Source organism: Prionailurus bengalensis, chromosome C1 (genome assembly GCF_016509475.1).
Source record: "Prionailurus bengalensis isolate Pbe53 chromosome C1, Fcat_Pben_1.1_paternal_pri, whole genome shotgun sequence".
Taxonomy (NCBI): domain Eukaryota; kingdom Metazoa; phylum Chordata; class Mammalia; order Carnivora; family Felidae; genus Prionailurus; species Prionailurus bengalensis.
In genome coordinates this window covers 50,391,803-50,409,168 of record NC_057345.1, presented here as the reverse complement: position 1 = coordinate 50,409,168, position 17,366 = coordinate 50,391,803, and the positions used below count along the sequence as shown (strand labels likewise).

The 17,366-nt window shown below is 41.1% G+C and overlaps 1 protein-coding gene across 10 annotated transcripts in view; it reads right to left on the bottom strand.

Moving 5' to 3' along the window:
• Window positions 1-17,366, bottom strand: part of NFIA (nuclear factor I A) — a 376,639-nt gene that overhangs the window by 51,737 nt on the left and 307,536 nt on the right. For 7 of the 10 annotated variants that reach the window (XM_043575126.1, XM_043575130.1, XM_043575133.1 and 4 more), the window contains 2 exons: window positions 7,624-7,802; window positions 5,165-5,330 (listed from right to left, as the gene is read on the bottom strand). In XM_043575126.1, coding sequence (XP_043431061.1) covers window positions 5,165-5,330; window positions 7,624-7,802 — 345 coding nt within the window. The remainder of the gene's footprint in view (window positions 1-5,164; window positions 5,331-7,623; window positions 7,803-17,366) is intronic. The other 3 variants (XM_043575132.1, XM_043575125.1, XM_043575129.1) reach the window with 1 other exon arrangement.

Genomic DNA, 17,366 nt, shown 5'->3' with positions numbered 1-17,366 from the left:
CAGGGTGCCACCTCCCCTCCCAGTTTTAGTTTTCTCCATTAGACCTTATGGTCCCTAAGTTACTAATTTACTTATACTTTGATTATTGTTTGTCCACAGGGAAGGAGACTGTTTTGTTCACTTTTGCATCCCTTGTGCCTAAAATAGCAGCTGCAGGTTGAAGACACTCATTATATTGATTAAAAAAAAACAAACAAACAGCCTCTTAACTGGTCTCCCTGCTTTAATTCTTGCCCCCTACAATCTATTTTCAACAAAGCCTTCAAAGTGTTTCTGTTGAAAACTAGGTAGTTATCACTTCTCTACTTCCTGTCTCAGTCAGAGTAAATGCCCAAGTCTTTACAAGGGCCTACAAGAGCCTACATTATTTACCTCACTCCCAGCTCCCAGACTCATCCACCTTACCTTTGACCTTGCCTTCTCCTACTTTTGCTTCCTCATTCTGTTCTCACCACCCTGGCCAGGTGTACTGGCTGATCTTTCTGCTTGAAAAGCTCTTCCCCCTACAGCCTCGTGGCTCATCTTCTCACTTCCGTCAGCTCTTTGCTCAAATGTCCCCTTCTCAGACAGGCCTTTTCTGCCCACCCTGACAGTCGTCCCCTACCTCTACCACTCCTGACCCCTACGTATGCCGACAGACAACCGACTTACATCACCCTACCTTTTATACTCACTATTTTTATTGACTTTCTTCCCTTCTGTAATCTGAGCTCCACAAGATCAGGGAATTTTTTAAATCTCTTTCATTTCCTGCTCAATCCTAGCGCCTAAAACACTACTTGGCAAATAGGTGATGGTCAATTACTATTTATTGAATGAACGAAAGAAGCAATACTCTCTCAGTAGGTATCTAAACCCACCAAAGGTAGTTAGCGGGAACAGAACACATCCATTGTGAATGACTCTTACGGGTTATCCGTATTTGTTATGGTATCTGAAAAAGATCTGACATAGTAGTACATCAATCTTTCTCCAAATAACTGTTAACTCTACCCCCACGTCCCGTGTTTTGTTTGTTCTGTTTTGTTTTAGGGCACTAGTAAGGATTTCTCCCATTAAAATGTATTTATTTCATAGGCAAATTTTTTCCCAAATCTGCCTTACCCATGTTTTTCTGGCCACAGCTGCAAAGTTGAATATTTGATGCCAGAGGCAACTGATTAGGTTAAAATACATACTCTGCTTTAGGCTGGCATCCATTTGTATTTCATTATAAGATGATATTAAAAATTATGCCTTGGACTCTTAACTGTCTACAGCACAGCACATCTGTCACCCCAGTTTGTCCTGTCAATCTGCCTAAAAGAGTGGGTATAGCAGCCAGTGATACTCCCATTAGCAGATAAGGGAGTTTGAAGCCCAGAAAAGTTGGTAATATAGGAGACCCTTGGCATGATTTCCTACTTGTATTTTGAAATTTTTATCTTACTGGAAGTCATCTCAAACGCCAGGTAGAAAAGGCTGTCCTGGGTCACACAATTAGTGTTTTTGAAAAAAGCCTCAATTTCCAACATGCTATTGGGATCTCGAACATCTGTACTTAATACCTTGTCATGATATTTCTTCTTGCTAAAGTTGAGCTCTAATAAACTGGCAAAGATAAACAGGATCCAACCACCCTGTGATTTTAATTTCTAAGAAGGTACATAATTTATGAAACTATATTTTTTGCCCTAAATTTTTATATAGTGGTAATCTAATTTTAGACATCCCCTCCCCCCACCAGGCTGGTTTCTGAAGAAAAGTGCTACCTTCCTCCTCAGATTTAAAATACCAGACTATTATCCCTACTAAATAGAAGTCACCCTCTCTAAAATCATCTTTAGCTAAGACTCTGTGCCTAGACCAAACTCCCTCCCATGTGCTCCTGTAGAACCCAAGCCTTTGTCCCAGCGTTGTCTCCTGGGAACTACCCATTTGCCAGCTGTCTCCTTCCACAGGATCCTACATTTTGGTAGAGCAAGGATTAACTATCTCTGTATCCCAAGCAGCTAACACAGTCCTTGGCACATGATAAGTGCTCGCTATATGAAGGCTGAATGAGTGAATGAAGGAAGGTAGTCATGATCACTTTCTACTTTCTAGACTGTAGAGTTTAGAAGTAAAAACCAGACATGACTTGTCCTGCTCCTTTCTCTTAGGAAGACAGGGGCTGGTAGGCAACATGCAGCCATCTGGACCTCCGAGTTATCAGCTCTAAACGGGAGGGCAGACCCCACTTGGGAAGGCCTGTGGTGGTCAGACATTGCCAGCCACTAGAGATCAGTCTGTGTAACTTAGGGGTTCAGCATTAGGAAGCACATTTGCTTACAGTTATCAACTAAATTCTCTGATAGTAGAAGCGATAGTCTGGTCTTCTTTATGATTTTTTCTTGTATTTTATTTACCAATTGGTTCAGAGATCAGGGCATGGAAGAGGAGTTTGTGCATGTGCCTGTGGTGGCGGGGGGTGGGGGGGAGGGAGGTGTTCCTTAAATGTCTTCCCAGTGTGGACCAGCGGGCTTTGAGATTTTTAATTGGAAAGGCTCCCCTATGCTATAAATTACATGTCCTCCAGCCTATCAACTGTCTTATCAATAAAGGAGAAGATGGTAAGGCAAGCTATTGCTGTGAAACAACACATTCTTATGAATTCAGCAAACCCCAGAAAAGCCCAGAAGCAAGTCATGATGATAAAAGCCTTTCTATGCCACCAGTAGAACATTTTATTTTGCCTACATTCCTAGAATCATATGGTTCAAAAGTATTAAATTACCTATATCAAACTTTTGGGCTCTCTCTCCTGATATCCTTTCCCCCCAAATCTTTAAACCCTGTTCTAATGGGCATGCAACCATATGAATTAGATCTGCCAGGACCCCATCCACGCTTCTTCACATAATGTTGAAGGAATGCTTGAGGCTGGGCATGAGAAGATGACAGATACCTTCCTATACAAGCCATTTGATTTAATCCATGGCGTAGAATCCAGAAGTATGGACCCAAAGGCATCAGCCTGATTTCGGGTTGAGTAGCTATATGTGTCCTACAGACATACTTCATCCTTACCCAAGCCTGGAAACTGTACTAAGAGTTTTGGCAGATAATAAAAGACTTCAACAATTTATTTCGCAGTGGCGCTTATCATGGCAGGCTTCACACAACCCTGCCAGGCAGGTATCATCACCCACATTCTACAGATGAGGAAACAGATTTGAAGAGACACACAGCCAGTAATTTAAAAGGTGGGGGGATTTGAGACCTTATCTTCCAGACTTCAGTAACTGCACATGGTATTCTGATTCTTCCACAGGGCCACAGGGGTCCCCTCCCATTACTGGAAAATGTACTGTGAATGCATGGGACACTGATAGTGGAGAGGAATATGTGTTTAAATGAAAAGGAAGAGTATTACTGGTAGGCTTTTAAAGGACTGTGTCATTGTCCCGTGCAGAGAGGGAGAGGGTGAACAGAAAAGTGGTACACGGAGGGATGTACGGGGCACAGTAATTATGTGACTACCAGTCTGTAGGCCGTTATCCCCCCGTGACTAGATTTAAATAGAGTTCGGGGATGGTGATTTCTCTAACTTGTCTGAAGACATTACGTTAATATACAATAAACAGGACACACCTATGAGCCTCTGCTTCTCAGAAGCTTATTTTCGAAGCTGAGCTTCCAAGATCTGTGGAACAGGCCTCATTTGTTTCCTCTGTCACTAGACACTCTGGGTTTTCTCCTTTGTTGACAAGGGTTGAACCACCTCTTATCAAGAGAAGTCGGTCCCCACAAAATTGCCCCTGGGCCCCCAATCTTTTTGCTGTAATATCAGAATCCATATAAAATGCCACTCACTTCAACATGTGTTATCAGAATGAATAAATACTCAATAACCCAAAGTTCATCCTCAGACACATGTCCATGAGGAATTCCAGACATTTTGGAATCAGGGTCCCCAGAATTAAATCCAGTGACATAGTGTCAACATAGGCTTATTTTTCCTCTCTGGCCCTTTCCCTCCTGCACCCAATATCATTATGTCCCCCAAACTGAAAGTAAGGAACCTAGGAGGTCTAGAGTCATCCTTTGTTACACTCATTGCTGAGGTCTACAAAATATCCCTCCTCATGCTCCTGTCCATTCAACTTCTGCAACTGCTGCTCAAGTTCTCGATCTTAACATTTCTTTCCTGGTCTCCTCTCATGTTTTCCTCAATGGATTCCTTGCCTCCAGTCTCACCTTTGAAGACCTCCTTGGAGACCTGCTCTCCTTAGCATTAGTGTCACAATTCCTATCCTTTCTTATACTTTGATCCCTCAGTAAAGGTTTAAGGAGGTGCTCATCGCATCATCTGTCAAGGTTAGGTTGTCCATCCAACACCTCAGAACTCTGTCTCCGGCCATCACTCTTTTTTGACATCGTTCCAGGTACTAACAAAAGACAAATTCATGTGATCGAGCTATTCCTATCCCCTTGCCATCTTTAAAATATCAGGAACTATCCCTCTAATTCAGCAACTAATCATTCCTATCATCTAAAAAGGTTTTTATCATCTGATCACATGTTCCCATACTATTCAGAGAAGAGCCAAGAGTTTCTTTTCTTTTTCCATCCCATTATACTTTCTATCACCTCCCCCTGCCACACCTGACCATGCACCACAGTTATCAGCTCTGATCTTCTGCCAGGCTCTTGCTCTTGGTGAGTGGTCAACGTTTAAACCTTTTTTTCCTGTGTGATGTATGAGGTGCACAGCTCATCAAATGCATTTCTCTTGGACTGTAAGTTGCTGGAAGGCAGGCCTACACAAAAGCAAAAGGAGCTTTTTGCTAATAAGAATGTATGCAAGTAGATGCTGTTTGATGATCTCTGTGTTTGAGAGCACTCACAGCTACTGAAATAATATGCAAAATTTAAGAGTCATATCTTGCTCTCAGTCTTGGGCGTATAGTTGCACCATGTTATCCGCCCAAACACCCAGTCACTTCCACATCTGGTGTAGTTGACGGTACCCGAGAGCGGTGTTCGCTGTGATCTTGTCTCGGCCCTGCAAACCCACGCTACAACCGTCGCTGGGGATGAGTGCCTATCACTAGAGCCTGTGCAGTTGGGACGAAACTTTAAATGAGGATTCAAGTACACAGAGCTTTATCAGTGACCGGCGCCTCGTCTCAGCCGTACTTACTGGGTGAGGTCGGGGAGGCTGCACCTCCTTCTGTTGATGTGGTTGGAGGCTTTGTGTCTGGCACCGGCAGAGGCACAGGCCTGGCCATCGGTGGTGGCGGCGGCGGTGGCAACATTGGGGTGGGAAGGAATGGGTTGTGCACTTTGCCTTGGCTACTCCCGTTGGGCTGTGAGGGCGGGAACAAAACACACACGCAGAAGGAAAAGAAGAAACACATACCGACCATTAGCGGCTTCTGCAAATGAAACATGCATTAGTCCATCTTTTTAATGTAAAATTATGAAGTATTCTAGCTGCTTGAGTTCTTGCATAAGAGCATATGGATTAAAAAACTGTTGGGTTGTCCTTAAGGCATTCCGCAAAAGTGTAGTCTTAGGCACACATGCTCAACGTAGCCTCAACTTATCTCTCGAATTACTTTGGCCTTCTTTACATCCTGCTTCCGTAAAACGACCTGCCAACTTATGCTTGGAATGTTTCACTTCTGTATGAACTGCTACCTTCATCATCATTCCCACGAGTATTATTTATTTCATATGTAAGTGTTTTATAGGTTGTGGAATTATTCCGTCATGTCTATTTACACAGATACAATAAGGTTTCCCAAATATGCGTCGGAAATTAAAAATAATATTTTATTTTCACTCTTCAAAGTTGATATTATATAACATTTAATAAATATGTTAAGTGAACATGAAAAATTTCTTTCACATATTGTATAACATCAGGCACAGAAACTTTAGAATGGAGCTGTCAAAATTCTGCTAGGGAAAAATATCACTTCTAATTTTGATTTAAATTATATAAGCATATGCCATAAAAGTCATATTTATTTGGCTGCCTGATGTTAGAACAACCAAATAACAGCTCTTTAACAAAAGAAAGTTCCCCTCTGAAGAAAGCAATAAGATCCATTTTATTTTCAAGTTTTTCAAAATAGTCCCACGAACAGACCTGCCTTAAACCCTATAAAATATTGATCAAAACACAAAACCAGGAGTTTGATACTTATATACGATAATGTCATGACTATTTTTAAAAAGTTAGAAATTTAAAAGTGAGATTCTTGATGCTGCTGGTCACTTCAGACTTTTCATGGTCTCTCAGGTGGCCTTTCTGACTCCAGACTTCAGTGATACTGTGCAACCAATAATAACACCTGGTATTTAGGCTATAGTCCTGAATCAAAATTCAGATGAGGGAGATCCAGTTGTCCCAGGCTTTTGAGCGTAAGCTTAATAATTCTGCAGACGCAGCCTCAGTTAGACCCTCATCTACATTCTCTTATATATTTGGTATTGTTCCTCAAAGATATCTTGTCTGACAATCAGAATGCTGTGCTTTCTTGCTAGCAAACTTGTCCGTGTGTTATTTCTGAGCGGGCTGAAAGTCCGTAAGTGAATGCTTTGGAATAAGCCAAGCAAATGAATACACAAGCAAAAAGAAAAAAGGCCCCATATTGATTTGTTGTCTAGACAGAAATGTATCTGCTAACACATCACCAGACATTAGTCAAAGCTGCCTGTTCTGTCTCAGATATGCAGAATCAGGTATTTCTGCACGGGAGGAAAATCAGTGACAGGGCCGTGTGATATAATATTCTAAATTAGGCAATAATAATTACGGCTCATCTGCGGCTTCGTGTGCAGCTATTAGGAGAAATGGAAAATCACATGTAGCTTTCTGTTGGTCATTATTTACTATTCATTATTATTATTATTGTTATTGGCTTTGGGATGCAGCTATCCAATTGTAAACATTTAGTTCCATTTTGAAACAAAATTTGTGATTTTTTTAAAATCACTTTTACATTTGGAATATTATTTCAAATCGTGATTATTTGGTTGCTTAGAGAAAAAACGAAAATATTCATTTGAAGCTGCCGAATACTGTTTAGCTTTATACAAAGATAAGTGGGAAAGATAACCTACTTGCAGAAATAACAAACCATAATAAACTGTACTTCGAGCATCTTGAGTTCAAGTACTGGTCAACTTGATCTAAAGTGTTAGAAGACTGTATTTTTAAAAAATATCAACTTAGCTGATCTGAAACATCTGTGCCCCCTTCATCCCCCTACCCCTCCCTTCCCCTCCAAATCATTATTTAAAATTATTTGGTCTTTCTATTTTGTTAACTGTGTGAGCTCGAGGGTTAGTGTGCGTGAGGTGGAATTATCTGCCCACAGACCTTAGAAGGTTATACAGTTCACCCTTGAGATGATTTATATCCATAAACTTGACAGTTGCGAACTTAACACAAACACTTTTTAAACCCTGGCCAATCACTCTTAGAGCAAGTTAACTTTCCCACAATCTAGAATAAATATGACATTTGCCTGCAGTCCATCAGCACAACATTAGAGCACAATGTCACATGGTCATAAGGTCTCCCCTTGTTATTTTTACATTCGGTTAATATTTCTAAAGAAATTGGAAAAAAAAAGGAGGTCTCCTTACATTGAGGAACCCCACCTGTCCAGCCTGCTGACCAGCATCAGGGCAGACAAGTTGGACAAACTCTTTCAGCGTCTCCTGAGGGTGATAGCGGATGGCTGGGTGAGAGAAGTAAGGTCCAGGCTGCTGGATAATGGGCGACGTCGGAAAATGAAGAGTCGACGGTGTTGCATGCGGGCTTGCTGTAGGAAAAGAAAGCGTCAGAGTCACGAAGAGACAGACCCACTCTGCCACAGCTCCTAAGCCCGGTCCAGCTTCCTTTTTCTTTCTTTCCTGACCCAACTCATACCACTGCTCATGTGCCTGAATTTAACACTGGGTACGTCTGATAGATTTTCTTCCTCAAGGCTCTAAGACAAACATGGAGGTTAGATTAGGGTAGAGTTTCAGGCTGTCTTTCCATTTTCAGTGGACATGAGTTATAAAGGCATTAATAATCCTTGGTGAAGCTGAAGATTATTCATTACCTTAAGAGCCTTTTTAATGAAGCAAGCAATAAAAAATGTATTTGGTAGATTAGACCTGATTTAACTGACATTACATATGACAAATTCTAGTTTGCACATATGGATCCTCTTTCATGCTGAGCTAACCCATAGACAATAATTCATTGTTAAAGCTCTTATACCCCTTTCAAGGAAATTTCTAGGGACTAATACAGGATGAAATTTTTTTGAAGTATGTAGTAAATGATCACTTAATGAACCTGTGTAATTTGGATGCCTCACTTTACATGGAAGGTTCACGTAGCCTTTTTTTTTCTTTTTCTTTTCTCTCTCTCTCTCTCTCTCTCTTTTTTTTTTTTTGGCCAATTCAAAGCCAAAGTCAGAAATGCATAAATGTTAGACAGGGGAACCCACAGGCTGAGTGGGCAGTGACCCCTGATGAACTGTGGGCCCTCTGCCCATAAAAATTGATACAAGATCTCAGACAACTATTACTCCTTTTTATTTGAGCCCTGCTAAATTTTATTTGTACAAGAAGATTACATCAGATTAAAAAACTTATGTGAACCGCTTGATAATGTTCCTGAGAGAACTTCTGCCCTTGAATTCGAAGGGTGATTGATAAAATCTGCTGGAGAATAAGAGCAGCACACAGGGAGGGTCGGAGATACTCAAACCAAGTGACGCCAAAGCAGCAGCTTTCCTCAGGGAGGGCCAGAGAAACAGCCCCCAAATAAAAGCAGGGGAGAGTGTTTATCCTGCCTTACTCTTTGCAATTTAAGTCTTCAAACTCTGGGAGTCCCTGCAAAGGCCAAACAAAGGGATGCCCCAATGTCTGGGGAATAAGATTTTCCTAATACCGAGAGGGACTCATAAAAGTGTGGAACAAACGAAGCAAGACAGGCCACACTTTCTTCCACTACCCCATAAGCATGGCTGAAGACTGTAAAAATCATACATCGCCATTGACCACTGGCCATGGGTTCTTTGTTCTTTACTGGGATATCTTTAGTATTGGGGTGCTTTGTAATAATTGAAATGGCTAAGGACTTGGGGGTTCAGAATAGCATCTGTAGCTTGCAAAGAGTGCAAATGGGGGTTTGGAGTAGAAGCGATAGTCTTAATCCACGTCTTGCAGATGATCTGAGGGGACCCTTCATTCATGCAACCTTTAATCTATCCCATAAACACTGATGGGGCTGCTACTATGGGCATGGGATACAGCAGGGTGCCAGCACACGAAGTTTCATCTTCAGTCATGCAATTGAGGGCATCTTGAACATAGCCTATTGAAACTAGAATTCCTGTGATCTTCTACCCTTTATACGTGCTCTTCTTCCAGTCTTTCCCATCTGAGTAAATAGCTATTTCTAGTTACTTGTTCACTGTCAGATCCCCAGAACAGTGTCTGGCCCTCCACAAATACTAGTTGAACGTACAACCAGTGATTGCATACAAGAGTGGTACAGAAACCAAGAACCATACAGATAGACTTAAAACTTTGGTTTTTTCCCCACCTGGAAAAAAAGCCAGGGCGGTTATAGAAAAACTAGTAAAACTTAGGACTTCCCAAAATAAATGATAAATCTGGTGATGCATTATTGCCTCTGAGCTTAAACCCACAGGCTAAAACGTTAAATGGCTCTGGTCATCTCTTACTTTGCCAATTGTGCTTTAAAGAGCCAAAGGAGTTTTGTCTCACCTAACCATACCATCTGATATGGTATGGTTGTCTCTATTGGTAGCGAGAAGATGTGACCCAGCATCACATCCGACCAAATAGTTTCTAGTCAGGGGCAGAATGTAGTATTTTCCAAACAAGGTTGGGAACGTAGTAAGCACAAAAAAATGATAGGCTCGGTTTCTGCAGCACGTCAAACACAAACGTGGGAACTTCGTTGTCAAGAGTCCTGGGGAAGCAGACCTTAATGATAAAGCGGCAAGGCTTCAGGTGCTCGAAGGAAAGTGATAAATGATTGTTCAATTATGAAATTGTAGTGGCCAACAGAGAATGCTGCCCAAGGCAAAAAATCACTTGAGTAAATACCAGGTGGATGAAAGTTAAAGAAACTTGACAGAGGGAATCATTCAACTCATCTTGGGATCCCTCCGTTAATGTTAATAAACATCCCTGCCCTTTTTGTTGTTGTTAAATACGTAAAAGAACATCGTTAGCAACTTAAATTTAGATCTTAGTTTACTGTATTTTCTTAAAACAATTTCCCTTGTGGCCCCAAGTTTAACAGAAACCTAAGAACACATGGTACTACATGAAATTAATTCTACAATGACTGACTTATAAGGACCAATTAATTCTGAATTAGCACCAGGAAATCATTTAACCTGTAGTTTCAAATTAGGCAATTGCTGAGCCTGCATTTCAGAGGGTTATCCTTCATAACCCTTACTTTCTCATGCCTTGGACCTTCTGGTTCAGCCATTAGTTCACTGTGAAACAGGGTATAAATCATTCAAGATCCTGAGCTTTAATTTCTTCAAACAGAAAATAGTTGTGTTATAGACATCGCACAGTTCTGTTAAATATTATTAAATACATGCTATTTCTTTAGATAAACTGCTAGTATTACTCTTACTGGATGAGACCCTTGCTCTTCCGTTCTCTAAAGCTCAGCCTTCAGCAACATCTAAATTTGTATTTTCTTCTCTCCTATTTCTTGTCTTCTCTCCTTTCTCTTGGATTAGATGTTTTCAGTGTGCCTATATGTTTATGTCTAAGTAGTCTCAAATCATTTTAGCAAGTGTCATTGGGGTTAAACCAATCAATCGCCCAATCAGTGAAATTCATTAAAGGTACATTGAGATCTTCCGGTCAGGGATCCTACAGAGAGAAAGAAACTACCATTATGAATCTGGTGTGGTGCTAACGTAATGCACAAAGAATGATAAAAGTCCAGATTTTTGACAGAGGAAAACATCTCTTATGGACGTATGTGTGTGTGTGTGTGTGTGTGAGTAGTTGACACAATAAAAAATTATAGCACATTATGTAAATGCATATTTAGGTCCTTTAAAATGTGCATTATTTACTTGAGAGTCAATAAAGGCTTTTCTCAAGTGGTTACAGTTTATTGCAGTGCATCCGTCTGTATCCATGTTGATGTTAATACAATTTTGTGTATTAAAAGGCACTACAAAATTGGCTGCTTCTGGGGTCTAATACTCTTAGTACCCTAGGCCAGGAGCAGCAGAGAGTGTCAGAAACACTCTGCTCTGGGTGGATCTCACTACCGGTTTAAACTTTAACCAGAGGCCAGACTTATTTAAAACAACTGCTAGGCTTTTCACAAACAATATGAGTAAGAAGGAAGGAAATTTGATCAGGTTTTCTTTGGCCAGAACAGCACTGCCTACACATTCTGAACAAAGTAGCCACAATTCAAAAAAACAGGGAGCCAGAATTTTCCAAAGGGTGTAGAGCTCAGTTATTTATTACAAAATGATCATATTACTAGATACTTATAAAAGAGAAAGCAGGTCAGACAGGTTGGTTTACTTGTTTGTACTCCATTCCCCTCTCCTCACCCCGCTTCTTTAAAAGATTTTTTTGGTTTTAGTTTGAAAGAGAAAAAGCTAAACATTTGACACTATATATGTAAGTTAAAGATGCTTTCTCCTTTATTTTTTTTAATGTTTATTTATTTTTGAGAGAGAGACAGAACGTGAGCAGGGGACACGTTATTTTTGAGAGAGAGACAGAACGTGAGACACAGAATCCGAAGCAGACTCCAGGCACTGAGCTGTCAGCGTAGAGCCCGACGTGGGGCTTGAATCCACGAACTGCGAGATCATGACCTGAGCTGAAGTCGGATGCCTAACAGACTGAGCCACCCAGGTGCCCCAAGATATTTTCTTCTTTAAAGCAGATTTAGAACTGGAGACGGAGAAGGTCAAGGTCATTACTAGGTTATTATGTATGTTGAGAGACTTTTTTGATCCAAGTGACTCTTGGTCTAGGAGTCCTCCATAGCGGGAAGGCCTTACAGACACATATTCTAGCTCAAAACAAGATGACGTCAGGGAGGCATAGCCAGGTAAGTTTGGAAACTTGTATTTCATTCTTTTATAAATCTTGAGGAAACAAAAAAAAGAGAAGAAAGTAATCCCTCACCATTTTTAGTAGTTTTGCCCAAACTCATAGAACCTTCCCACATTTTTCTTCCAACCAAAATTTTATGGGTGAAATATGTTCTTGTATTTAACCTGACACAGGATTAATTGCTTTACTCCTCGTCCACAAACTGTCACAGATTCTCACAGATTGGACAGGGACTTGGATTCTTTTCACGTTAGCATTGGCTTTCGAGACTCCAAAGAAAAGCTATCAAGAGAGCAGCGCAAACAATAAAACCTAATCCCCCTTCAGGTGTGTGCTTTTAAGACCGTGTTACACGCGGCCTTCTTCCCTCACAGAAGGAATGATCACTCCCAAGCCTTGGCATTTGTAAAACTTCACAGTCTTACCATTAATCAACACTGAGTCAGTGGCAACAGGTGAGAGTCCAAACTGTTTCTGTGTTAGCACCATTACCAGAAAAAGCCACTCATCTCTCTTCAGTAGTAAGATGTTCTTTACACAAAAATAACCATTTCCATCAAGCAATGGGTGGCATTAAGAACTCCTGACTACTCATGTTTAAGAAGTAAAGGTTTTAATAAGGCAGAACTTTAAAAGAGGAAAGTGGAAGAAAAAAAAATACTGCATTAAAGAAAAGAAAAAAGCGCTTTCCACAAAGGCAAATGGAATTTGAATTATTTGGGTTGTCAACTACTATGTACTTGGCTTCCTCAGAAATTCAAAACCACAGTGTATAACACCACTGTAGCCTGCCCTAAAGCTGAGAAATCTATCTTAATGGTCCATAGCTGTAATTTATAAATCATGCATGATCAGACCTGCCACTTATGAAAGCCCAGGAGTTTGGAGTTATGGGATTTATTTTAACGGAGACGCAAGGAAAGGGGAATTAGCAATGGTTTTCAAACCATTAGGAGGTGGAGCCTTTTCTAAATCATAAACCTTTAAGTTGAGGCAAGCCAAGGTTTTCAAAACACACAGTACATACCTTCAACGTCGCCGAGATGCATGTGAAAGACCTGGGGGTCATATGAGAGAAACATGACCTTGCATGATGATGGGGAAAGCACCAGTATTTTTATATTGCTGCTACCAGAGTAAACTTGATTCTATGCTACATTTCTAAGATGATTGGTGTATTCTGTTCCATTTTAATTAAGGGGATCTTCAGGTTGGAGACCAAATTCTAACGTCTTCTGCAAAAGCAGACAGAAAGGGGGGCGGGGGGAACAGGCGAGGTTCTTTTAAAATTTTTATTTAGATCAATTTTAGCTACTTAAAGACTCTTCTTGCTCTGAGGCCCTGGCTGATAACCTCGGCCAGGAGTGGGCGCACGTTTTTTGTTAAGGCCAGAGAGTGAAGGGGTTAGTTCTCGTAGGCTGAATGGTCTCTGTTGCAATTACTCAATTCGGCAGCTATGCTTCCAGAGCGGCCACAGATATTACATAAACAGATGAGTGTGGCCGTGTGCCAATTACATTTTTATTTTCAAAAACAGGCCGAAGACTCGATTTAACTTGTGGGCCCCAGTTTGCTGGCCCCTGGTGTAGACCCACATAATTCCTGTTCACTCTCCAAACACTTGCCATGCTCTGCTCATGGGTTGAGCACCTGACAATCACTTTCATCTCTTCCCCATCAAACCCTGTTCTTGTCCTGATCAGCCTTTCGGCTGAAGCCTCACCTTTCGGAAGCTTTCAAAGTAATCAGCTTGCCTTCTGTATTTCTACTAACTACCCATCGCCACTCTTCTTTTCTATGCTGGGAGCTTGTACCTTTTGACCACCTATACCCACTCCTCCCATCCCCCACTGTAGCTCTTTGCTATCTCTCTTCACCATTATTTAAACTGCTTTGGTCTGTGCTAGTTTCCCACACCTGTGTGCGTATAATTTCAAGTTAAACATATGAGTAAAAAAAAAAAAAGGGAAAGGTATAATATGAGGACCATGGGCTTTAGAGCCAGATAGGTATAGATTCAAATTCTAGATCTTCCACTTAAACCAGTTATGCCTTAAGTTTCTGAGCTTCTCTATGACTCAGTATTGCCATCTGTATAATGGGGCTAATAATATCTCATAGATTTGTTGTTGGGATCAAATGAGACAAAGTATATAAGGCACAGGGTGTAGTTCTTGACCATGTGGGTAAGTGATCAATCAATAGCTTCTTTTATTGGTTATACTATCATAGGGATGGAGATGAGGATGGGAGATGTATAAATTGAAATTTGTTCCCATTTTCTAAGACCTGTTTGGATCACAGAATACACAAGGGGGAAAGAAAAGTAAGAATAAGAGCTACCTTCTGTTTACCTGTCTCTTGGACAAATAAATACATAAATATTGATGAAAGAGTATGTATACTATCAGGGTGGACATGACATAAGCATCTTGAAAAGAAATCTCTAGACGACAAAATGCAAAACAAAACAACAGTAGCAACAACTTTGGTCTAATAGTCATAGATACCATAGATACAATGACCTATGAAGACTCTTTTTGACTGAATATGCTTTGAACCTGTACCTTTGCTTAGATCTCAAATTTTCGACACTTACCCTAGAAACTTACAACTATGGGGCTATCTCCCTCTAGACTCTATTTGTCATTTACATCTACAATCCGTGAGTGTCCATACTGAACTCCCCTTTACCACGTAGACCCCTGCTATCCAAGCACACTTCAGAGCTAACCAGAGTCTACCCATGTCTTCCTCCTGGCCTCCCCAAACCCTAATACAATAGAAATTTCTATCATTCCCTTGAAAGGGCCACCATGTCGGTTTTGGGGAATTGCTTATTGGAGATCTAATACATGTTAAATCTAAAAAAAAAGTTTTTAAAGAAGATCTAGAGTACTTTTAAGAAAAATTTTTTATTATTTATTTTTTTTTTGAAAATTTTCTAACTAGATTAAGGGACTTTTACTTTTGTTTCTGCCACTACTTGGCTTATGAATATAGGCAACTTCTGGATGCCTGGGTGGCTCAGTCAGTTAAGCATCTGACGTCAGCTTAGGTCATGATCTCGCAGTTTGTGGGTTCAAGCCCCACATCAGGTTCTGTGCTAACAGCTCAGAGTCTGAAGCCTGCTTTGTACTCTGTGTCTCTTTCTCTCTCTGCCCCTTCCCTGCTCATGCTCTGTCTCTCTGTCTCTCTCTCTCAAAAATAAATAAACATTAAAATTAAAAAAAATTTTTAATAAATATAGGCAACTTCTTTCTCTTCCAGTTCTCTCCTCTGCAAAATGAAGAGTTTGAACCCAATTGCTGAGGCTCACCTAGCTTTACATTCCAGTGGAATCTCGTCTCTGGAATTACACACAAATACTGAGTACAACTGGTCCCTAGTGAGAACACTGAAATCTAAAACATCTGAAACAAGGGAGCACATGCCCTTTGAAAGAAATTATTTTTCAAATGTTTCTGGGATATCAAGGTATAGAGTATTTCTGGACTCAGTCTCTAAGACACCCTGACTTTGGGAAGGCTGTAATATTTAGAGCTTTAAGACCTCTGAGTGTGTTTGTTCAAGCTCTGTATGATAGCGCCCCAGCCTTTGGATCCTGACCACCTTCTCTCTAACACGTGATATTTGTGCACTATTTGCCTAGGCTGCCATGATGGCTAAGGTGAGATACGTTCAAACACCACACAACAGTGATGACTACTGGAAATATGAAGAGGGACTGTTGAGTGAGCAGAGTTGAAAAGAATCCTATTCCATGAAGGGAACATGAGCTTTTTTTAAAAAAAAAATTTTTTTTTAACGTTTATTCATCTTTGAGAGACAGAGAGAGACAGAGCAGGAGCGGGGAAGGGTCAGAGAAAGAGGGAGACACAGAATTCAAAGCAGGCTCCGGGCTCTGAGCCGTCAGCACAGAGCCTGACGCGGGGCTCGAACTCACAAACTGCGAGATCATGACCTGAGCTGAAGTCGGAGGCTCAACTGACTGAGCCACCCAGGTGCCCCAGGAATGTGAGCTTCTACATAATATGTAAGCAATCCTACAAAATGAGAGATGAGGAATAAGAAACATGGCAAAACACTGGAGAAAAAAGCAACCCCACAGAATGGACAAGCATGGAGGTTAATGGAAATAGGCAGGGAGTCCTCTAACAACCGGCTGGACATGCACCGGAATTACAAACTGCAGTCCTGCAAAGGAGAATTTCCCAAGTAAAATCTGCAGGGGTGCTCCAGCCTCTTGGAGGATTACCAAGGGATGGGGCCTGGGTGGTCTGCAAGTGGTCTGCTGACATGGGGGGAAAAAAAGGCAAAAAAACAAGCAAATAAACAACAACAAAAGCCACGATAAACACAAAAGTGTGGGCTGATTTGCGGCATCTCCCTCACCAAACTGTCGGGTTTACATCGGAGTTTAAGCCCCTATTTCTGGGAGATATGTTACTTTCAAAGTGTCCTCCTGAATGCCAAGTATCTTCCTGAATACACCCCGGAGGACTGAAGGGTTTATTCCTACTGCGGTAGACTGCACACACACAGGGAGGAAGTGTGAGAAGAGTCAGTCCAGTGTCTGAAGTCAGGGGTTCACGTTTTGATCCCTGGTTGGGTACCAACCAGCTCTGTGTCAGCCTCCTGGCTTCTTTTACTGCAAGATGGAAACTGTATGGCATGTGTGGATTTTACAGCTCAACCACCCCGGGCTTGAAATCACCACTCCCTTTCCTAATCTGGGGAAAATTACTGAACATTTCTGAGCCCACCTTTCTTTATCTATAAATTGGATAAAATAGCACAGAAGAAAAGATCTGAGACTAGAATTAATTCTAGTACATAGTGGGGCTCACTCACTTAAAAAGTATGTGTTGAGGGGCGCCTGGGTGGCTTGGTTGGTTAAGCATCCAACTTCGGCTCAGGTCATGATCTCACGGCCCGTGAGTTCGAGCTCTGTGCTGACAGCTCAGAGCCTGGAGCCTGTTTCAGATTCTGTGTCTCCCTCTCTCTCTCTGCCCCTCCCCTGTTCATTCTCTGTCTCTCTCTGTCTCAAAAATAAATAAATGTTAAAAAAAAATTAAAAAAAAAAGTATGTGTTGAGAATCAGCTCTGTGCTAGATAGTGTATTAGACTGTGGGTTATTCATTCTTCTTAGCATTGTTTGTTTTTTTTTTTAGAATAAATTAGGATACGTGAGAAATAATCAGGATCATACAATGCAATGTGGCAACATGAGATAACTGGGA